This window comes from Dendropsophus ebraccatus, chromosome 7, assembly GCF_027789765.1.
Source record: "Dendropsophus ebraccatus isolate aDenEbr1 chromosome 7, aDenEbr1.pat, whole genome shotgun sequence".
Lineage (NCBI taxonomy): Eukaryota > Metazoa > Chordata > Amphibia > Anura > Hylidae > Dendropsophus > Dendropsophus ebraccatus.
Window position 1 is genome coordinate 102,791,887 of NC_091460.1, and position 24,426 is coordinate 102,816,312.

The 24,426-nt window shown below is 43.1% G+C and overlaps 2 protein-coding genes across 7 annotated transcripts in view; one reads left to right on the top strand and one right to left on the bottom strand.

The window, feature by feature from the left end:
* The window catches only part of SLC26A1 (solute carrier family 26 member 1), a 52,687-nt gene extending 38,635 nt beyond the window's left edge, over nucleotides 1-14,052 (top strand). For all 4 annotated transcript variants that reach the window (XM_069978031.1, XM_069978029.1, XM_069978030.1 and 1 more), the window contains 2 exons: nucleotides 7,618-8,264; nucleotides 12,260-14,052. In XM_069978031.1, the coding sequence (XP_069834132.1) occupies nucleotides 7,644-8,264; nucleotides 12,260-13,783 (2,145 nt within the window). In that variant the 5' untranslated portion in view covers nucleotides 7,618-7,643 and the 3' untranslated portion in view covers nucleotides 13,784-14,052. The remainder of the gene's footprint in view (nucleotides 1-7,617; nucleotides 8,265-12,259) is intronic.
* IDUA (alpha-L-iduronidase) overlaps nucleotides 1-24,426 on the bottom strand; it is a 95,577-nt gene that overhangs the window by 64,307 nt on the left and 6,844 nt on the right. For 2 of the 3 annotated variants that reach the window (XM_069978034.1, XM_069978033.1), the window contains exons 2-4: nucleotides 23,526-23,613; nucleotides 23,013-23,419; nucleotides 20,244-20,384 (exon numbers count right to left, since the gene is read on the bottom strand). In XM_069978034.1, the coding sequence (XP_069834135.1) occupies nucleotides 20,244-20,384; nucleotides 23,013-23,143 (272 nt within the window). In that variant the 5' untranslated portion in view covers nucleotides 23,144-23,419; nucleotides 23,526-23,613. The remainder of the gene's footprint in view (nucleotides 1-20,243; nucleotides 20,385-23,012; nucleotides 23,420-23,525; nucleotides 23,614-24,426) is intronic. The other variant, XM_069978035.1, reaches the window with a different exon arrangement.

The following is a 24,426-nucleotide window of genomic DNA, read 5'->3' on the forward strand; positions in this document are numbered from 1 at the left end:
CAATCAGTGATTGATCAGCAGGCTATCACTGCCAAGGTCAAGTTAATCTCAGTTGTGCCTGCGTTCAGCAGGGTAACTGGAGACACAGCAGAAGGACAGTGGAGAGCTAAGTATAAAACTGTTTTCTTTTATATAAGGGCAGCAACATATAAAAAATTTTTGAAGGAAATCTGTGAGTTGTAATTCATGTTCTGCTGACACGGTTAGATAGCTGTTAGGAGAGACAAGAAGACACATGATACCTTTCATATATCCGTCTGTGCTTCCGGGATGTAGAGAAATGCTTTTATTCTCTTGTACAAGGAGCCAAAGAGGCTTTCCCAAGCTATTGAACAGCTACAATCTGTAACGTCTCCTCTCTCCCCTCCCTGCTTGGTTGACACCTGGCGTCCCCAGTAGGGTCAGGTATGGGAGAGGGGAGTGTGGAGGTGTTACAGCTCGATGCACTTCAGGAGCTCAGGAAAGCCTATTTGACACTTCTTACTATAGAATTTTTCTATGTTCTAGAAGCACAGCTGGATATATGAAAGGTAATGTGTTTCCTTGATCTAACAAAGTCCAGTCTTCTGGCTATGTAACAGCATTAGGAGTTTGGAATGTGAAATTCCCTTTAAGTGCCAGATAACCCGTTTAAGGTGATTGCCTGGGGAGCAGAAAAGGTCTTACCTGTTCTGTTCCCTGGCTCTCCACTTTTGCCCTCTGCATCATCTTGGAAGTATACGCTCGAAGAAGAGAGGGGCGGGTAGCAAGCCATAATGATCACATGCAGGCGTAGATTCACCTGCACAAATATTGAGACTTGTTTTTTCTGGAGTTTATTTTCACAATCATCAGCTCCTGTTTTACTGCATTCTAAGATCCATTTTTATTTTTCTGTCAACAAAGCTGTATTGGAGACATATTGGTAGCATAACAACGATACGCACTCCCTACCCCCCATTCCCCCCCCCCCCCCCCGGTTTGACCTTTAAAGTATGGGTGGCAGAGAGCACTTTACCTTCTCTGCAAGTGGCTATAAATGGATTATTGTTACCCTAAGCTTTTACTTGTGTAGTGTTGATTCTCAAGTTTTTTTTATTTTTATTTTTTTTTAAATTCAATTCACCCCTTTTCCCAAAATGTTAAATTGTTACATTACTGCACAAAATTGCTGATTTTTGGTGACATCCCATCCCAGAAAAGATGGAATAAAAAAACCACACACATATATATATATATATATATATATATATATATATATATATATATATATATATATATATATTACAGTATATACATACACAAAAAAAAAACTGTGGTACTAATAAAAACTCTGGCGATTTTTTTTTTCTTTCAAATCAACTGGTGTCAGAAAGTTATACAGATCTGTAACTTACTTCTATTTAAAAATCTCCAGTCTTCCAAAACATTATCAGCTGCTGTATGTCCTGCAGGAAGTGGTATATTCTTTCCAGAGTGACACACTGCTCTCTGCTGCCACCTCTGTCCATGTCAGGAACTGTACAGAGCAGCAGCAAATGCCCATAGAAAACCTCTTCTGCTCTGAACAGTTGCTGTCATGGACAAATGTGGCAGAAGAGAGCACTGTGTCAGACTTTAAATAATTTTAAAAATTATTTAAAAGAAGAAAAATCAAATAAAATAATTGGGTATCCTATTAATGGTACTGACCTAAAGAATATCGAAAACCCATTTTATGGAAAAATAAAGGATGTCCCTCATATGGGTCCGTAGATGGAAACGTAAGAGAGTTGCAGTGATACCAAATGTATCTTTTTATTTTACTTCCATCTATTATTTGGATGCTTTTCTGCTTTTTTCATTCTTCTCTAGCTAATGTTATCATATTTTGCTGAATATTTTCTCTTTTCTTTTAAAATTCCCTAAAAACTGAATAAAAATAAAGCCAAGCTGGGTAATTCAAAAGCCAGGAAAAACACAATCCCTGTCATGTTCTTGCTTAACATACTACCTTGGCTGTAAAATAATATCATAATGAGTCAGCAAGCACCTTTGACATTATTCCCATAATGTTTTATCATCATCAAGTTATATACACTATAGAAATACCTGTGTCATCACTGTGTGTTACACGCATAACAACTCTATGTGATTGCCTAATGTAATTGCCTAATGCTGGATGGATCACTACCCTCTACCCCACTAGGATCTCTGATGTACCTTTAGTTTTAATTTAATTTGAGAAACTGAAATAAACCCACCTCTTTTCCTAATTGAAGGAGGTACAGCCACATTTGTATGGTATCTTATAGATGCTCAAACATGGAACTGTCAAGTTAGAATGCTTACAGAGTCGGGGGCAGGGCCGGACTGGGAATTAAAATCAGCCCTGGCAATCAAACCCCTGCAGCCCACATACCATATCATGGATAGCGTAATTCCCTGTAGCAAATTCTGCTTCATTTAGCCGTGTCCCCACTACTCTCTTAAACATGTGAACCCCACCATCAGCAACTAAAAATAATGCTATAACATAATCTGCTGTGGATTTGATGCGGCATATTTATGTATATATTTAAACTGATTAAATCGCAAGCATCAAATCTGCATTGGATTAGGTATGAACGTGCCCTTAAAGGGAACCTGTGGGGTCTATACCAGGTACACAGCTGTAGATCCCAGCGTACAGATCAGGGACTGGACCTTTAGTCCATTGTAAACCTCTATAATCATTCTTTCCATTACCAGCTGAAGTGTCACAGAGGTGGAGCCACAGCAGCACCTTCTGCCCGCCCCTTCCTGCTCTGACTGATGGACGTATAGGGTGCTGCTGCTGCGGCTGCTGTTGTGAAACTTTAGTTGGTAATGAAAAAGACAATTACAAAAGTTTACACTGGACTAAAGGTCCTGTCAGTGATATCTCCCTCACACCTGTCTGCTGAGATCTACAGCCCTAGACCTGGTGTGGACCTCACAGATTCCCTGTAAAGGAGAAAAACATGGCCACTTTCTTCCAGAAACAGTGTCACACTCTTCTTCAGTTTGTGTGAGGTATTGCAGCTCAGTTCCATTGAAGTGAATGGAGCCAAGCTGTAATACCACGCACAGTCTGAGGACAGGGGTGGTGCTGTTTTTGGACAAAAGTTACTATATTTTTTAAATCCCTTTTATCCTGACTATGTCTGCACATCATATAATGGCGGTATAAACAGTAAGGTTTTAATTATTAAAATGGGTCTGCAGGTTGTGATCTCAAGTGTAATCAAAGCTACATAATAAGCTGCTAGATAGATATTTCCTACTGGATATCTATCTATCTATCTATAAGTAAAATGGTGGCGAGAGGCCACAGAAACGTTGCCTTCCTGTAATGCTGTGACAACTTTGAATAAATTTGCACTGTTTTTTCACGTTATCCGGAGTGCCGACAATCTACTTTACATATCTATCTATCTATCTATCTATCTATCTATCTATCTATCTATCTATCTATCTATCTATCTATCTATCTATCTATCTATCTATCTATAAGCAGGAGAAAGCCGCACATCCAAAGGTGCATGAAGCGGGTGCTGCACGGAGTCAATCCCTTGGCTCGGGGATCCCCAGAAGTATGTCGAGATATTCCGCAGCACACCAGCATTCGTGAAAAAGGTGATTTATTACAAAAAGTACAAAAAATACAGGCGATGCATCTCCTGTATTTTTTGTAATAAATCACCTTTTTCACGAATGCTGGTGTGCTGCGGAATATCTCGACATCTATCTATCTATCTCCTATCTATCTATCTATCTATCTATCTATAATTTTCTGTGCATGATAATACTTTCATTGTTAATAACACCAGTAAGCAAATATTATCCCCATACTGTACACGTTACTGCCATACTGTTACTAAGCAATCCCACCAATATTTCCTATACTACCAGTATATAAGTAACAAATAATATCACCACACCATAAGCACTGCCATTACCACCACATAATGACTAATACCGCTACACTGTGACTGAATACAATCCACTATATACAACACTAATATTACCAATAATACCAGAATACACAGGACGAGTAATACCATCACACCATGCCCACTACCCGCAGCATACGGTGACTGGATAATACCACTATATTGTCACCAAATAACAGCCACCATATAAAGACCAATATTCTTCCAAAGCAGTGACCATAAAACACAGGTGTCAAACACAAGCCTTCCAGCTGTTACATCACTACAAATCCCATCATGCCTGGACAGATAAACCATGATGGGAATTGTATTTTTGCAACACCTGGAGGGCCGGAGTGTGACACCCCTGATACAGAGGTAGATCCCAGCTGTATAAAGGTTCTGCAGACCTTATAAGTGATTATAGTGCAGTTACATCCTGTCACTCACAGTAGGCGTCTTCTCTGCATGACGAGACGTCCACTTTTCCTTTTCTTCTCCATCTATCTCCGGCCATCATGAAGGCTTCTCTGGCCATGACTCCTCTCCACGGGATCTGTCAGACAGACATTTTAGGCTTCTTGCTCCAGCAACATCCTCATCTATACATCCCCCATACAGAATAGCCCCCCCTGCTGTACATCCCCCCATATAGAATAGCCCCCCGTGCACCCCCCATATAGAATGGCCCCCCTGCTGTGCATCCCCCCATATAGAATAGCCCCCACGTGCATCCCCCCATATAGAATAGCCCCCCTGCTGTGCATCCCCCATATAGAATGGCCCCCCCTGCATCCCCCCCATATAGAATAGCCCCCCTTGCATCCCCCCCCAATATAGAATAGCCTCCCCTGCATCCCCCAATATAGAATAGCCCCCCTGCATCCCACCATATAGAATAGCCCCCTGCTGTGCATCCCCCCAATATAGAATAGCCTCCCCTGCATCCCCCAATATAGAATAGCCACCTGCATCCCCCAATATAGAATAGCCCCCCGTGCATTCCCCCCATATAGAATAGCCCCCCTGCTGTGCATCCTCCCAATATAAAATAGCCCCCCTGCATCCCTCCAATATAGAATAGCCCCCCTTGCATCCCCCCAATATAGAATAGCCTCCCCTGCATCCCCAATATAGAATAGCCCCCCGTGCATTCCCCCCATATAGAATAGCCCCCCTGCTGTGCATCCTCCCAATATAAAATAGCCCCCCTGCATCCCTCCAATATAGAATAGCCCCCCTTGCATCCCCCCAATATAGAATAGCCTCCCCTGCATCCCCAGATATAGAATAGCCCCCTGCTGTGCATCCCCCAATATAGAATAGCCTCCCCTGCATCCCCCAATATAGAAAAGCCCCCTGCATCCCCCTAATATAGAATAGCCCCCCCCTGCATCCCCCAATATAGAATAGCCCCCCTGCATCCCCCAATATAGAATAGCCCCCCTGCATCCCCCAATATAGAATAGCCCCCCCTGCATCCCCCCAATATAGAATACCCCCCCCCTGCATCCCCCAATATAGAATAGCTCCCCTGAATCCCCCAATATAGAATAGCCTCCCCCTACACCCCCCTAATATAGAATAGCCCCCTGCTGTGCATCCCCCCAATATAGAATAGCCTCCCCTGCTGTGCATCCCCCCAATATAGAATAGCCTCCCCTGCTGTGCATCCCCCCAATATAGAATAGCCTCCCCTGCTGTGCATCCCCCCAATATAGAATAGCCTCCCCTGCTGTGTATCCCCCCAATATAGAATAGCCTCCCCCTGCATCCCCCAATGTAGAATAGCCCCCCTGCATCCCCCAATGTAGAATAGCCCCCCCTGCATCCCCCCCAATGTAGAATAGCCCCCCTGCATCCCCCCAATATAGAATAGCCCCCCTGCATCCCCCAATATAGAATAGCCCCCCTGCTTTACCCCAATATAGAATAGCATCCCCCCAATGTAGAATAGCCCCCCTGCATCCCCCCAATGTAGAATAGCCGCCCCCCTGCATCCCCCCAATGTAGAATAGCCCCCCCTGCATCCCCCCAATATAGAATAGCCCCCCTGCATCCCCCCAATATAGAATAGCCTCCCCCTGCATTCCCTCAATGTAGAATAGCCTCCTGCTGTGCATCCACATAAATCCCCCCCCCCCCATGGCCACATGTGAAGGGGTAAAAAAAAAAACACACATTCTCACCTGTTAACTCGCTCCTGGCAGCTTCTTCCTCCCGGATCTTCGGTCACTGCACCTGCCTCCTGCTGCAGCGTCTCTCTTCTCTCTCCTGCCAGGTCCTCAGCAGCGCGTCACGGAAGTGACGTCAGCCGCTGGGGGCCTGGCAGAGGTGCCGCAGACGTGCCTGCGCGCGGCACGTCTGCGACCCCGGGCCGGCCCTGACACCTTCCGGCTACGAAGACCGGCCGGCCACAGGAGTGACTGGCAGGGCCGGGGGCCAATGGCTCCCTGGCTCTGTCAGTCAGAGCGCGGCCGCTGCAGACTGTGAGCGTTCATCTTGAACGCTCACAGTTAAAGGGCCAGGTCACCGGCCCTCTGCAGAGGATGAATGAATAGCGCAGCGGCCGGCTGCGCTATTCTTGCAGCCACTGCTGAGGGCCGGTGCACATGGGGGCCAGGACCGGCGGCCCCCGGACTGGTAATCCTGGCAGCCCAGCGGGCATTTGCCCGCTTTGCCAGATTACCAATCCGGGCCTGGTAGGGGGCATCTATTCTTTATACAACTGCTGGCAGCCACTCCATCCCATTACCATGCTGCTGATAATGCCTTAGCTTCTGGGTATGATGTGCACTTCCCTTTAGTGCATTGGTGGCAGGGTTCATATCGATAGAAGAGAGGAGGGATACAAGTTGGGGCTGCCGTTCATTTGCACCATTCTGCAAATGAAAGGGTTAACTCAAGCAACTCTTTCCTACATGCCCTGATATAACATACCTACACCACACAGACATCCATTTAATGTTGAAATAGTTGTTTAGGGTTTATTCTTACTAAACAAGCCTGTTCCTCCACAGGCAGGTTATTTTTTTTAACTACACAGCTGGAAGCACCGTCTGCACTACACGTGTCTACTATTCTGCAGTAACATATTTTTCTATACCTATTTATTAAAGGGTATTTTTGTCTTGAGGACATTAAAGATATAAAAAAAAAAATACTTTCAAAACAAGTGGCGTCAGAATGTCCCAGAGATTTTTTATTTACTTTTAAAAATCTCCAGTCTTGCAGTACTTACCAGCTGCTGTACACCCTGCAGTAAGTGGTCTATTCTTTCCAGTATGACACAGTGCTCTCTCCTGCCTCCTCTGTCCATTGCAGTAGCAAATCCCCATAGAAAACCTTTCCTGCTCTTCAGACTGGAAAGAATACACCACTGCCTTCAGGACATACAGCAGCTAATAAGTATTGGAAGACGTAAGATTTTTTTTATTATTATTATTACAAAACTGTGCTGGCACCAGTTGATTTGAAAGCTATTTTTTATTTGCTGGAGTATTTAAAGTAGATCATTTACCTGCATAATAAGGTGACAAGTCAGTGGCACACAACACTACTGTGTCATTTGACTACAAGCAACTAACAATAAACACAGTGGAAGCATTGTAATGGGTCTGATGTATTCACGAGGGGAGATCTCCCCAGCCTTAAGAAATGTTATATACTGTAATGTGACATCCGTGTATCTTTTTTTTTTTTTTAGCCATCAATGATACAAGGTGAACAAAAATGAAAAGTGAGAGTGAAGAAAACCAACTAGAGGAACAACCAATCTCCAACCACATACATCTAGAAAGAAGAGCAAATAACAGTGTGAAGATCTCAAAGTCATTAAAAAACAAATTAAGAAAGAATTGCACGTGTACTACTAGAAAAGTCAAGGAGACCGTCACAGGTTTTTTCCCTGTAATTCGATGGCTTCCAAAATACAAATTCAAGGAAAATGTTTGGGGAGATGTCATGTCAGGTTTGATAATAGGTATTATACTGGTGCCGCAAGCTATCGCTTATTCCCTCTTAGCAGGTCTGAAGCCCATTTACAGCTTGTACACATCTTTCTTTGCCAATATCATTTATTTCATAATGGGGACCTCTCGACATGTGTCTGTGGGCATTTTCAGCTTGCTCAGCTTGATGGTTGGTCAGGTTGTAGATAGAGAAGTATTACTGGCGGGGTTTGACCTGGACGATGATGTCCTCAAGAACATAAAAGTTGGAAATGCAACGGATATCATCATGAACGTAACAACAGTTAATATTACACTTGGCCCATTGAACATTGAATGTGGAAAGGAATGCTACGCCATCAGTATCGCAGCAGCACTGACATTTATGGCCGGAATATACCAGGTAAGATTTACTATGCATCACGTCTCATGGCACACAGACTTAACCAGTACAGGTGATCTCTGCAGTGGTTTTTTATATGACCAATGAAGGTTTCTTTTTTACATCCTAGTTTATTCCTCGGGTAATCTTACACCATTGCCCTAAAAAAGAATTGCGTTGTTTCTGACTCCATAACTTCAATTTTTATAAAGTTTAATTTTCCTTAAAGGGGTTGTCCAGCGAAAATCTTTTTCTTTCAAATCAACGGATATCAGAAAGTTATATAGATTTGTAATTTACTTCTATTAAAAAATCTTTAAGTCTTCCCGTACTTATAAGCTACTATTTGTCATGCAGTTTTCTTTCCCGTCTGACACAGTGCTCTCTGCTGACCTCTCTGGCCGAGACAGGAACTGTCCAGAGCAGCAGAGGTTTTCTATGGGGATTCATAGAAAACTGAGACAAGAGTTCCTGTCTCGGCCAGAGATGTCAGCAGAGAGCACTGTGTCAGACTGAAAATAAACCAACATTTCCTGCAGGACATATGGTAGCTAAGAAGTATGGTAAGACTTGAGATTTTTTAATAGAAGTAAATTACGGATCTACATAACTTTCCGAGATCAGTTGATTTAAATGAAAAGGATTTTAGCTGGACAACTCCTTTAAGGTTACAGGTAGTGATGAGCGAACAGTTTGGAATTTTGCGTTCAGCCAAGTTTTTATAATCCAGTTGCACAGCATTTGATTAGTGGCGTCTGGAGAAACTGGTTGCCACCATAGGGAGTCTTGGAGTCAGGTTTACCTAGCAGCCCTAGGGCTGCAACTCATTTCCCCAGACGCTGGTAGTGAAATGCTAAATACGTGGGTTTTGAAAAATGCGTCCGAAACCAAGCATTCTGAATTGTTTCCTCATCACTAGTTACAGGGTCAGGTCTACAACAGTGATTGGTGAGGGATGGTCTTTTTTAGGGGGGTTATTCATATATATTTGTGCTCTGAAAAGCAGTTACAGGGGAAATCAGCTGCACTGATTATCTGGCCCCTGCCAGCAACCACCTTCTACCAGCATTCTCACCATTCTGTGATCAATCACGTGACAATCAGAATTAATGGATGTAGCAGCCCTTCTGTTCCCTCTACAAAGAAGACAAAAGCAGTGAAAACAGGTTCTCTCTTTTTACACGGTATATATATATATATATATATATATATATACACACACTGGTACAAGCCTACAGGCCAGACAGGTGCAGTGTCATCTGTTTCATCCCAGCTCAGCTGCATTCATATATTTCAATACTACAGCTAATACTACATGTGACCACCAGTCTGCCAACCAGAAAATTACATGGTCTCATGTGTAGACAGGCAGGCACTCTATCCTGTTACTGACTTATTACTTACCTCAATTGGAGGTCACTTTAAATACAACCGTCAACAGGTTCATACTTCCCTATTTAAGGGAAGTATAAAATATTGACAGAGACCAAGATTTCAGCTCCACCCTCCTTTTTCTTCCTGAATCAGTTGATATAAATGCCCTGTTTACAGGCTGCAGCGAAGACCGAGCTTAGCAATGATGCACATGCTTAATTGTCCTCGATATTTATGAGCTGCTGCAATACCACCCACCTGCCACTAACAGCTTTTAGGTAAAGTGAGAAAGATTTAAATCAACAGTTGGAGGGCAGAGGGAAGCCTGGCGCTCATGAAGTCACAGATCCATCAGCCTAGGCTATGTTAAAATAACGAGATGGGGGGGGGGGCATTAATAATGGATCACAAGTAAGTTACAAAAACAAGCTTCACATAGTTAAAGTACAAAATAGCAGATGAGGTTTTTAAATCCTTGAGTCTGTCAAAGCTGTGTGTGTATGCTAATGTTGCAGAGCTTTGTGTCTTGATGTTGGCGATATGTGCGTGTATGTAAGAAGATATCACTCATGACAGTTTTATTGAGGTCCCACATGATGGCAAATACTACAGTGATCAATATTATTGCACTCAAGGTCTATGACATGAAACATACATCAGTTATACAGCTAAAACCTATTGATTGAAAATATAGGTCAGAGATACAAGAACTCTACATTACATTGTCAACACCATTAACCCCCTCAAAGCCATGAGGCAGTATTCTTTTTCTTTTTTTTTTTTTCACTCATGCACAGAAACCATCCTAAAAGTGCTTGTGTCTTACAGCCAACAGTCAGAGCAACCCAACAGTGGAAGTGACAGAGGGGGGGGGGGGGGAGAGTGCCTTTCTCTGCTTATTTTTAAGCACACAGACTGATCAAAACTTTGGAAATGGTTGAAACTCTTACAATTTCTGTTAGGCTAAGTTCACACTGCGTTTTCAGCATCCGTTTAACGGATGATTTTTTTTTAACGTCCAGAAAAATAGGGTCAGCAACGTTTTTTTGTCCGTTTTGGACCGTCAAAAAAAACGGATCCGTTTTTTTTTTATAATGGAAGTCAATGGAAAAAACGGATGCACACAAATGAATCCGTTTTTTGCAATCCGTTTTTTATGCGTTTTTTGCAAAAAAACGGATGCGTTAAACGGATGCTGAAAACGCAGTGTGAACCTAGCCTTACACTATGTTCACACAATGGAAAAATGACAGCCATCTTTTTGGACAGCTGTCATTTTAACGCCAAAAGATGGCCATCTACAACAAATAAAGATCATGAACATTAATTGCAGCTGTCATTATCAACAGACAGCCATCCTTTTCCTTTTTGTGGGAGCATAGCCTTAAAGGGTCACTGTTCAAAATCAACAGTAGATGTAAAATAAAGCAATTTTGCAATTTACATTCTTTTTTTTTTTTTTCTTTTTTTTTTTGTAAAGTTATCATGGAAAACACAGCACTTACTTTTTTAAAGGAGTCTAAACACAGGAAGTCCTATGACTCCCTGGTAGGCAGTCATGTGATTGATGGACATATTGAGCTCTTACTCTCTGCACTGGCCGGGACTTCAAAGGGTGTTAAATTTAGACTGGTGCAAACTGCCCACAGCGACCAACCACAGCTCCTCTTTCATTTTACCAGAGCTGAAAGCTGAGCTGTGATTGGTTGCTTTGGGAAGTTTGCACCAGTGTAAATTTTATTTTTGATAAATCTCGATCCAAGTGTTTAGTCTCTTTTTTTTCAACCCACACAATACTAAAAAGCTTCAGGAGACTAGACCTGGATTTCTGGTAAATTCAGCTTTGTTTTACAGCATGATAAATAAAAAAAATAATAATAACAGTAAATTGAAACTTGCTTTATTTCACATCTACTGCTGATTTAGATTTTGAAAACTAAATCCAACATGGCAACTACATGCACCATTTGCCGTTGTATCAGTGGTCAGAACATGATGGCACTAAGTTAATAAGATCACACCTTTAACACGGTCTCCAAAACTGGACCACTAGTTAGTGACATCGACTTCCCCACTCGGTATTCCCATTACAGCTTGTTATCCCCTATTCAAAGGATGAGGGGTAACAAGCTGATCATTGGGATTCCAATTGTCGGGACACCCACTGATCCCGAGAACAGGGATGGAAAATCTATTGGGCCGCTGAACATTTCCAGGATAGAGTAGAAAGAGAGAGAGAGATGAAACAACTGTGTTTCCTTTCCCCTATACTGCTTAAGAAGCTGTCACTGTTCTGTTGTTTCCCTGCCTCTTGGCCAGGTCCTCGCTGATTGGTGTGATGTCAGTGGTGGGCGGGGTAACAGATGAGGTGTTACAGCTTGCCTGGTAACAGAAGGGGCAGGACAGAGCAGTGGAGACAGAGTGGAGCAGGCAGTGCAGATTTTCAGCAACTTCAGGGTGTTACTGCAGAAAAACAGCCCAATTCATCTAAACCTATTACACCCAAGCTTAGATTATGGTTGGGAATTGGACAGGGTTAAATGTTTCTTAAGTGGAGTACCCCTCTAATATCCAAAATGAAATAGGCACCTGAGTAACAAGGATTTGTACTCACTTTTTCTTATTCATTTGTCACTCTACAGATTCTCATGGGTATATTCCGTCTGGGATTTCTGTCTATATATCTATCAGAGCCCATGTTGGATGGCTTTGCGACAGGAGCATCACTAACCATTTTAACAGCACAAGTGAAATATCTTCTGGGAATAAAGATCCCCCGAAGCCCAGGTATTGGGATGCTGATCACAACATGGATTAATATTTTTAAAAATATTCACAGTACAAATTTTTGCGACGTGGTGACAAGTGCTATATGCATCGTTGTGTTAGTTGCTGCCAAAGAGCTTGGAGATCGCTACAAGGACAAAATTAAGATCCCTCTTCCGACAGAACTAGTTGTGATTGTAGTGGCTACACTTGTATCACACTACTGCAACCTAAATGAACTATATGCTTCAAGTGTCTCTGGTGTAATTCCAACGGGATTCATACCACCAAAAGTGCCCGATTTTAGTCTAATGGGTAAAATAGCCGTGGACGCCATTCCTCTTGCAGTTGTCAGCTTTGCATTCACCATTTCTTTGTCAGAAATGTTTGCCAAGAAGTATGCGTATACTGTGGAAGCCAACCAGGAGATGTTTGCCATTGGATTCTGCAATGTTATTCCATCTTTTTTCCATTGTTTTGCTACCAGTGCTGCATTAGCCAAGACCCTAGTAAAAACCTCTACAGGGTGTAAGACTCAAGTTTCCAGTGTTGTAAGTGCAATTGTGGTACTTTTAGTTCTTCTATTCTTTGCACCATTATTTTATTCCCTACAAAAATGTGTACTAGCCTGTATAATAATTGTGAGTTTACGGGGGGCACTCAGGAAATTTAAAGACTTGCCGGCACAATGGCGCCTAAACAAAGTAGATGCAGTTGTGTGGAGTGTCACCGTGGCTTCCTCTGCATTAATCAGCACAGAAATGGGTCTCATGGTAGGCGTCATCTTTTCCATGCTATGCCTTATTGTGCGCACTCAGATACCTCATACTGCCACGCTCAGTCACATACAGGACACTGCATTTTATGAGGATGGTGATCGATACCAAAATCTTCGCCCTATTCCGAAAATCAAGATTTTCCGCTTTGAATCTCCTCTTTACTATGCAAACAAAGACTACTTTCTGAAGTCTCTGTACAAAAAGGTAGACATGAATCCCAGCCTCGAAATTATCAGACGGAAGAAAATGGAGAAAAAACTAAGGAAACAGAAAGGAAAAAAACAAGGCGAAAATATGAAAAACTCGGATAACAACGATATACATATAGAGCTTGTGAGCAAGAAAAATGACTTGGAAACTATTATTCTGGATTGTTCTTCCATAGCATTTCTAGACACATCCGGCATCAATGCTTTTAAGGGAGTTTTGAAAGATTACAAAGAGCTACAGATCAGTGTTCTTCTGGCTTGCTGCAATACGTCCGTCATTGATGCCCTATGCAGAGGGGGTTACTTTGGCAAACATGACAAGGATATTCATAAGATGCTCTTTTATAACATACATGATGCTGTTCAATTTGCAAGAGGGAACCAGTTGGCCATAACAGATTCTACTGTGTAGCCACTGATATATAAGGAATCACTTCACACTGTGTGGCCAAGGCCTAAGTCACCATAAATTCAGTAAAAACAGGACATTTCAACAGTGTTTATAGACTACAAACAAGCGTGTTACACTTTAATATAGATAATTTATGTAAGATAAGTTCAATGATTTCTATTTTCACTTGCCTCACTATTAATTGTTACAAAGCTGAAATGATACTGCACTGAACAGCGGGATATTTAAAAACAAACAAACAATAAACTTGTTTATATAAAATTTCTACATTTCATCTACGTTTTATTGTATTTATGTTCAATCTGTTATTTACTGGCACTAAATAGTCTTACATATTATATTATATTCTTGAATATTATAAGCTTAAAGGGGTATTTTGCCCCAAATCATTAATTTATTATTCCAAATTATGCTGCAATCTGGGCATATATGTAATATCTTGTAATACTGGCCTCTGCGCCGTTCTTGAGCTTTTGCATCTGACTCCTCACCTCCAGATATGAAACGGCTGCTGCATGGCTTCTATTCTGTCTCGCTTATTCCTCTGTCCACCCTCCCATCGGAGACATGGGTGACGTGTCCTCCCTTCTGCTGCGGGACGTGTTGTAAGCACTTTTAACCCGGCCCACTACAGGGATGGAGGATGCCTGATTCACATCTCCAATGGGAGGATGGAGAGAGGGAGGAGTGTCTTTCCCAATAGCGCTGATCTTATGCATGCGCCATCCTGCCTTTGTCTTATATAGCCTTATTGTGCAGCATGCCGGGAGATGTAGTTTCCAAGCTAGCACCATCTTAAATATAATCCCTTATTTATAGGTATTTACAGCAGAGGAAAGGAAGAGACTAAACATGCGGGAGAGGTCTCTAAAAACTAGGGGGGGGGACTGTATGTAACACCAGTATGGTTTACAAGACGTTATTTAAAGAGGGCATGGGTGGAATACCCCTTTAACAGATTATATATGAGAGAATAGCCCAAAAAGAACAACCGGGTGGGAGCTCCACAATGCCATCTATGTCTCACATCATCTCATACACTTCAGCTCCGTGAGAGTCCACACTCTCCAGGGAAAACAGATGGCGTCACATTTGTCCAGAAGCTTGAAATGTCTCACAGCGAACTTATGGTTATAAACAGAGCAAAACCTCTGAGAAATAATACGTAAATGAAATTAAAGGAGTCCTCAGAATTTCTTTTTTTTTTTAATCAACTGGTATTAGAAAGTTACACACATTTGTAACTGACTTCTACTTAAAAATCTCCAGTCTTCCAGTGCTTATCAGCTGCTGTATGCCCTGCAGGTGGTGTATTCTTTCCAGCCTGACACAGTGCTCTCGGCTACTACTTCTGTCCATAACAGGAACTGCCCAGAACAGTAGCAAATCCCCATAGAAAACCTCTCCTGCTCTGGACAGTTCCTGACAAGGACAGGGGTGGCAGCAGAGAGCACTGTGTCAGACTGCAAAGAATACACCACTTCCTGCAGGACACACAGGAGCTGATAAGTACTGGAAGACTTGAGATTTTTAAATTAAAGTAATTTACAAATCTGTATAACTGACACAAGGTGATTTGAAAGGAAAAACATTTCTCTGGAGTACCCCTTTAGAGCAGTATTTCTATCTTAGACACTTAGTGCACCCTGTTCCACCAGGTAAGATATTAAATAAGTCCAGCGAAAATGTTTATTAAAGCACTGTATTCCCCCCCCCCCCAAAAAAAAAAAAAAGTTATACAAATCCCCAATATACACTTATTACAGGAAATGCTTTTAAAGTGCTTTTTTCCCTGCACTTACTACTGCATCAAGGCTTCACTTCCTGGATAAAATGGTGATGTCACGACCCAACTCCCAGAGCTGTGCGGGCTGTGGCTGCTGGAGAGGATGATGGCAGGGGGACACTGAGGGACACAGGGCACTAGAGGGACACTGAGCATCCCTCTGTCATCATCCTCTCCAGCAGCCACAGCCCGCACAGCTCTGGGAGTCGGGTTGTGACATCACCATTTTATAAAAATTTTTACCGGACTTCTCCTTTAAGCAGTGTCTGTATCCAACTACAGACTAACTAGAGAAATCACAGGGATCTGTAATTGTTATTTCTAAAAACTTCCCCATGCTAATTGATTGCTGCTATCAAATTCCAGTGCTTATCTAAGCTTCTTCCAGGAGCCTTGTATTTCATTGTGGTAAGCAGGGTTGTGGAGTCGGAGTCGTGGAGTCAGAATCGGAGCTAGTTTTGGCTAGATTTTTTTAAGGCTGGAGTCGGAGTCGGCACATTTTTTCCGACTCCGACTCCAGCCTTAAAAAAATCTTTAGTAAATTTAGAATTGAGTTTTGATATGAATTTTGCTCATCAATATATTTTATGAGCAATATTATAATAGGACACTGGCCATATTAGATAAGGGTGGTCAGGGAAAAGTTGTTGGTCACTATTTGGCAGTTTCTGAGCTGGAAGAGTCCATTGTGTGGGGGGAGATCTGTGCTGTTATCTTCCTGGATGCTGGATAACTGTATATAAGTGGCAGTGTAAAATGACGATATCCTGTGTAATATAGAGGAGGAGGAGAAGGAGAAGACATAAGTAGTGAAGCAGCAACCTCTGTCCTCAATGTGGTGTTTTATCTCTGGGAGAACAGTGTGTGTTTTTCTTCAGTGTTCTATGGCTGCAGCTGTGTGTGTGTGTTATGGCTGGAGAGCATTGTGTGTGCTACGGCTGCAGCAGGTTGTGTGTGTGTATTTGTGTGTGCTATGGCTGCGTGTGTGTGTGTGTGTGTGTTGAGAGTGTGTGTGCTACGGCTGCAGCAGGCTGTGTGTGCTATGCCTGCAGCAGGCTGTGTGTGTGTGTATGTGTGTGTGCTATGGCTGCAGCAGGCTGTATGTGTGTGTGTGCTATGGCTGTAGCAGGCTGTGTGTATGTGTGCTATGGCTGCAGCAGGCTGTGTGTGTGTGTGTGTGTGTGATTGCGCTATGGCTGCAGCAGGCTATGTGTGTGTGTGTGTGTGTGTGTGTGTGTGTGTGTGCGCTATGGCTGCAGCAGGCTGAGTGTATGTGTTGCATGCCTGTAGCAGGCTGTGTGTGTGTGTATGCTATGGCTGCAGCAGGTTGTGTGTATGTGTGTGTGCTATGACTGCAGCAGGCTTTGTGTGCTATGCCTGCAGCAGACTGTGTGTGTGTATGTTAAACCAAAAAACCTTTTGCAAACAGAAACAAAATCAAACAAAATATTGCACTCTGAATGCTCAGAAGTACAAAAAACATACATTAACCCAAAGAGAAGAAAATTCCTTATAGAAAAGAAACATCTGAGCCTACTTTATAAACAATTAGTAAAGTTTATTAATACAATTATATAGAAAACATGATTTGTAGGACAAAAAATTCATAAAATCTTCTTAATACAAGAAGGAGGACAACACAAACCAAACAGCACAACAAAAGGAAAGGGAAGCCACACAGTTCATGCATGAATTAAATCAAAAAACAAACAACATGCTTTGACTAACGGATCATATATATCACAAAGTGCTATATGCATCATGCAATAGACAAAAATAACGGAGGCAAAGCATGCATAAAATATATAAAAGATATTGAAAAGAAATTGTTAGCTTGAGGTGAAAAGATAGAAAAAATAAGATGCAAAGTGCTAGATATCAGCTAGTAATCACCTTAGAAGCAAGATAAAACAAAATTTAAGAAGTAAATATTTTATGCACATGAACCATGCAGCTCCCTTACCCACATGAACACCCCAACGCACGTTTCGGTACACCCTTCGTCAGGAGAATCATGTTTTCTATATAATTGTATTAATAAACTTTACTAATTGTTTATAAAGTCGGCTCAGATGTTTCTTCTCTATGAGGAATTTTCTTTTTTTTGGGTTAATGTGTGTGTGTATGTGTGTGTGTGTGTGTGCTATGGCTGCAGCAGGCTGTGTGTGTGTGTGTGTGTGTGTGCGTGTGTATGTGTGTGTGCTATGGCTGCAGCAGGCTGTGTGTGCTATGCCTGCAGCAGGCTGTGTGTATGTGTGTGTGTGTGTGTGCTATGGCTGCAGCAGGCTGTGTGTGTGTGTGTACTATGGCTGCAGCAGGCTGTGTGTGTGTGTGCTATGGCTGCAGCAGGCTGTGTGTGTGTGTGCGTTTGCTATGGCTGCAGCAGGCTGTGTGTGCTATGGCTGCAGCAGGTTGTGTGTGTGTGCTATGGCTGCAGCAGGCTGTGTGTGTGCGTATGCTATGGCTGCAGCAGGTTGTGTGTGTGTATGTGCTATGGCTGCAGCAGGCTGTGTGTATGTGTGCTATGGCTTCAGCAGGCTGTGTGCGTGTGTATATGCTATGGCTGCAGCAGGCTGTGTGCGCGCTTTGGCCTGCCCCCAAGGTGACCCCTCTATATCACTGTGTGAACCCCTGTATATTACTATTGCTGACCTCTATATTACAGATATCTGGCATTGTTAACAGTGTTTATTAGTGTATGGTGAATATTAGTTAGAAACATAGAAGATTGTCAGCAGGAAAAGACCACCTGCTCCATCTAGTCTACTTCCGAGTTGTTCAGGACATAGAGGCTGGAGACTGGCTGCATCCACTGCACACACAGGAGAAGCTGCTTTATATCTTTCCTTATTACCTCAGAAGTCGCCCCAGGATCATGTAGGACATTAGGGAGAAGCTGTTGATCCAGTTTGATAAATAACTCCCCTGATATCTGACTGGCCATTTATGAAGGAGCGGGAGTCGGAGTCGGTCCTGATAAAATTCAGGAGTCGAAGTTGGAGTCGGAGTTGCGGCTTACCGACTCCACAGCCCTGGTGCTAAGTTAGCCTTACGTTTCAGACCAAACACACTCCCCAGACCCTCGGATGAGCATGCATGTATTCTGAAGGTCTAATCTCTCTGAGAACAAAAGAATCAACCTACTGAAATCTGACATGCTTGACTGCTCTCTCTCTCTCTCTCCTGACATCTGCTGTCAGCGGTCAGTCAGGAGGCTTCACACATATTACATAGTCTGGACGGTTTTGCTAACTTTAACCTAATGTCTATGCTTATGGACGCACTGATACATGTATTTTAGCATGTGAAATACCTTTTACCATTGTATCAACAGTAATTTTAAGAAAACAGCGCCACCTAGTGTGAAAGTAAATGCTTAGCTTCCACGTGAAAAACAAAATCTGCTGCACTGAAAGTTCCCAAGAGTGTAGTTGTTTGGGACAACCAGGACACTTTCTAATGCTAGCCATCCCACCAACCTAAGTACTCAGGGCAGAAGAGAGATGACCAAGAACCCAATGGTCACTCTGGCTGAGCTGCAAGGATCCTGTATGCAGGTAGGCAAAACTTCCAGGAGGTCAAACATCACAGTGGCCAAAAATAACCATCTCTTTTAGTGAAAGACATATAAAGCCTGTATGGAGTTTGCAAAAAAAAGCACTTAAAGGACTCTCATACTGGGAGAAAGAAGATTCTCTGGTCTAGTGAGGCAATTTTGGAACATTATGATTGCAATTCTAAATGTCATATGTGGAGGAAATCAGGCACTGCTCATCACCTGCACAATACCTTCCCTACAGTGAAGCAGGTGGGGACAGTATCATAGTGTGGGGGGGCTTTTCAAATGTTGGGACCAGGAGACTTAGAGATTGATCAGGGTTGGGGAAAGATGAATTGAGTATTAATATTATTAATGAAAACCTAAATCAAAGTGATCCGGACCTCCGACTGGATCAGGGATTTACATTATAACAAGATAACAACATAACAAAATGTAAAAAACTGAAAGGGTCTGCAAAGTTTCTGAATGCATGAGATAGATATGAGATTTACCCAAATAATGAATTGATTACCATGGTACTCTGGTGAAAAGTTATACAGATTTGTAACATACTTCTATTGAAAAATCTCCAGACGTCTAGTACTTATCAGCTGCTGTATTTCGTGCAGAAAGTGGTGTATTCTTTTCAGTCTGACACAGTGCTGTCTGCTGCCACTGCTGTCTGTGTCAGGAACTGTCCTGAGCAGGAGTAGTTTTCTATGGGGATTTGCTGCTGCTCTGGACAGTTCCTGACATGAACAGAGGTGGCAGCAGAGAGCAGTGTGTCAGACTGGAAAGAATACACCACTTCCTGCAGGACATACAGTAGCTGACAAGTACTGGAAGACTTGAAATGTTTAAATAGAAGTAGCTGGAGTTTCAATTGATCAATTTCCACAATGGAACTGCTGGACTCACAATACGATTGGGATGATAAATGTATAATTACATATGGCAACATATACAACATAAAGTGCCACCCAATCTGACACCCACAGATCATTTGATGTGCAGCAGTATCTCTCCATGCCTGATGTCAGATCAGGTAGGAGAGAGAGAGGCTGCATGAAAACATGCTATTCCAATTGCTAACCTCATCAGACTCATGGGTATAAACTCAAACAAATACTTACGAAGCTTTAATAAGGTCCAATAACCAGTGAATTCTGATTTGGACTATGCCTCCATGCGGAACAGAAGATATGTGTGCCAGGTTCAGTTCTTGGTCTTTACCCAAAAAATATGTTTCTGCTTTGTTGTGTGGTAAGGGGGGACTGAAAAATAAAACGAATACATACTTGATAAAACTACTTTGGTACTCCTCTATTGTTTCAAGCTCTGTGGCACTTCCTCTGGCTGTGTGCCCACAACTGGAGGCAGAGCTGCAGAACACAAAACGGTCCGTCACTGCAATGTGCTCGCCTAGCTCTCTCTCCTTTGCCTTGCACTAGTTATTAAACAAAACTTAAATAAACACTTCTGCACGTAGTGGAATTTGGTGAGTGCCGCATCCTTTCTTATTGTTTTTTTTGTATAGACTGTTTGATGCTGTATTTAAATTGGTACAGCTCTAAGTTTCTTGGTGTGTGGTATCCACGCTGGGAGTGAAGGTACTTTTGTGTGATTTGTGTGGATATTAGGCAATACTGTATGTAGACTGGTCTGGCTTATGTATAAGACTGTCATATAGGCCCAGTTTGTCCTGACTAGTACTCATATGGTAGGACACACTAAGGGCCATATTATATGGAGCAATAATCTGCAGAATCAAGCCGATTCACCAGATAATTGATCTGTGTAATAAAGACAGTGATCAGCCAAAGAGTCGATCATCGGCTTATCATTGTCTTTCAATATGTTGAAAAATCATCGCCACTTCTAATAGCAATGCATGGCTGACAGATGATGACACTGGAAGGAAAAAATAAAAAGTTTATACTTTATTATTTACGTGTCCAGGCTCCCCTGGTGTCCTGCAGCCTTTACACCGTGTTTCCTGCTCGCCTCAGCCGCCTCTGACACTGGCCCTGTATCTGTACTTACAGGCCGCTAAGCTAATGACGAGCCGCAGGCTGTCCCGTCTCAGTCACTGATTGGCTGAGTGGCCTTTCACTGAAAAGACGGGACAAGATGTTTGAGAGGCAGCTGCGGGGAGCAGAATACGCAGGCAAAAGGCTGCTGGACACCAGGGGGAGCATAAGTAGGCATAAACTTTATTATTTTCAATGGGAAAACAAGATATATATATCTATATAAATATTGAGCCCTTGCTACACAATCATCGAACCTTGTAATAGGCTCAGTAAGCGAGCACCAATCTAAAAGATCAATGCATGCTTCCACTGCTCATCTGTCATGTAGAACAGCCTTGGGGTCAGTTCACACGTACAGACTCGCAGCGTAAATCTTGCTGCAAGTCTGTCAGGTGCTTGCAGTTCACTGTCACTAAATACTCGCAGCTGTCTGAACTACCACTGCGTGTATGTAATTCTGCCGGCCCCTTAACCCCTTCTGCCGAGATTTACGCTGCAAGTCTGTACGTGTCAACTGACCCTTAAAGTGACTGTACTACCAGACCCAGGCTGAAGCACTGGAGGCAGGCCGACCTAACCTTAGTGGGAAGAAACTCCAGCCCCTCCATGACGTGGCTCCATTAGAATCAATGGAACCCTATCATAGAGGGGCTAGGGTTTCCTCCCACTAAGGGTGGGTCGGTCCGTCTCCAGTGCTTTAGCCTGGGTCTGGTGGTACAGTCACTTTAAGATTGTTGGTGGTGACATGTGTAAAGGCCGTATTACACTAAACAATTATTGGCCTTAGGCTGCATTTACCCGTTCCGTGTTCTGCACAGAACACGGACGTGGAATGCCTGTAACGGACTTCTACCCCTCCACGTGCAGCATCTGTAATAAGATGCTGAGAGCGGGGGAACTGAACAGATATGCGCTGCGCTGTAATGACAGAGCAAAGCGGCTGATTTATCACATATCTGTACAGTTCCCCCGCTCCCAGCATCTTATAACAGATGCTGCCCGGGCGGGGGGGACTCTGTTACAGGCATTCCACGTCCATGTCCTGTGCGGAACGCGGAACGTGTGAATGCAGCCTTACCTGGCCAAATACCTGTCATTGAGTACGATTTGTGCAGTGACAGTCTGCAGCACATCATTCTGTGCAATAGGAGCGGCAGCACCAGCAGACCTCCGCTGACTTTAGTGGGCTGCCTGATCTAGGGATTGTTTGGGTGGCCCTTCCTGCTGCTCCCCACTCACTGTCAGTGTGTGTAATAGCACAGACAGCGAGTAGGGAACAAGAAGGAAGTAAACACTAAGCTAACAGGTCGGCACTTGCATCCCCTGAATTATCGGGCCATGTAATACAGCCTTTAAAGTGACTGTACCACCAGGCCCAGGCTGAAGCACTGGAGGCGGGCCGACCCACCCTTAGTGGGAGGAAACCCTAGCCCCTCTATGATAGGGTTCCATTGATTGTAATGGAGTCACGTCATGGAGGGGCTGGGGTTTCTTCCCAGTAAGGGTGGGTCGCCCCGCCTCCAGTGCTTCAGCCTGGGCCTGGTGGTACAGTCACTTTAAGGAGAGTTGATCTGTTACTTTATATGTTCTCTATACTCTATATCCGTATATCATATTGTTATAGATTGTTTTCATTTTTTCATTATACGTACGCTATAATTAGCGCAGGATTATGAGAGTACACCTATGCATGAAATAGATAATAATTATCTGATCTGTCGAGTCCCAGAAGTTGAACCCCCACTGATCAGATACTTATTACCTATACTATGTACAGGTGGTCACTTACAATCATAGGGCTAACCCCTTTAGCAACAACAAAGTACAGATGAGTTTTATTTTTGTTTACTAGAACACATGAGCGCTTACCAAAATCCTGTACTTCTCCAGAAATGCTTCATCTCCTTCCTAGACTGTGTTGGGTCTACAGTAATGATGTAGCTTCCTGCCAGTACACCAGGCATTAGGACCACGGGGAGAAGAAGAATCAATGGCCTCATGTTCTGTGACAGTAAATAATCTGCTTCACAACATTGTAACAAGCGAGCAAATCCTGTAATAAGTAAACTTCCCCATGCTGAGGTCCTGTGTGTGCTGGGCTCACAGACCACTTCTTCCTCTACTATTCACAGGGGGGGGGAGTCAGCGCAGTGTACAAGATGCAGCCAATACAAAGGCAGACACACAGCACAGTTCCCCCGTCTGCATCAATGGTTTGCTCCAAATCTGCACAGCAAGCTTAGAAAATGTAGATGCTCAAGAAAGGCTGGTTTACTCTGCAGGAAATACATGGAGAAACATGACGGGATGTACTGTATATTACTAGAGTATGCTGGAGCAACATGACATGAAAACATGACAACTTTATCAGGGAGTGCCTACCTCTGCGGCCTCCTCCTCGGGGTTTTCTTCTGGGACCTCAGAAATCAGGATCAGTGATGTCCTGGAGAAACCATCAGTGCTGCATCATCTGTTACAGATAGGAGAGTAATAAGTGTCCACAGGGTAGTCCGGGGCTTGCCAGGCAATGAGCTGGTGAAAAATGGACGGCACGCAATGGTGCATTCGTATATTGTCTGTTAAAAATGGACCCATGGATTTCTATTAGAGGTTCTGATCCACTATACATGCAGGTCCTACTTTTTGGCAGAACGGTGGCCAAAAACGGATGTGTGGATGACCACATTGAAATCACTGGCATATAAGTGACACATCACATAGACATGTTATAGGGAGGGGTAGTGCGGTGTCCAACATTTATTAATTAAATAACACACATTACAAAGTTATACAACTTTATTTAAGAAGTTAGCTGCTGCCCTGAGGCTACCTAGAAAACATGGACACAGCATAAGGCTTATCCATGTTTTTCAGGACTCCTTAGGGCTGCAAATGCTAAAGGTCGGAAGGCGAGCATGCTCAAGGTTCACTCTTCTTTACACCACATCAGATTTCACTACAGTTTCTGTAGTTAATGGGGCAAATGGGCAACAAATCAACAGAAACTTCTTACTGCGCAGGAGCCCCATACAATATACTGCTTAGTGTGTATGAGCCCCATACAATATACTGCTTAGTGTGTATGAGCCCATGCGATATACTGCTTAGTGTGTATGAGCGCCATACAATATACTGCTTAGTATGTATGAGCCCCATACAATATACTGCTTAGTGTGTATGAGCCCATGCAATATACTGCTTAGTGTGTATGAGCCCCATACAATATACTGCTTAGTGTGTATGAGCCCATGCAATATACTGCCTAGTGTGTATGAGCTCCATA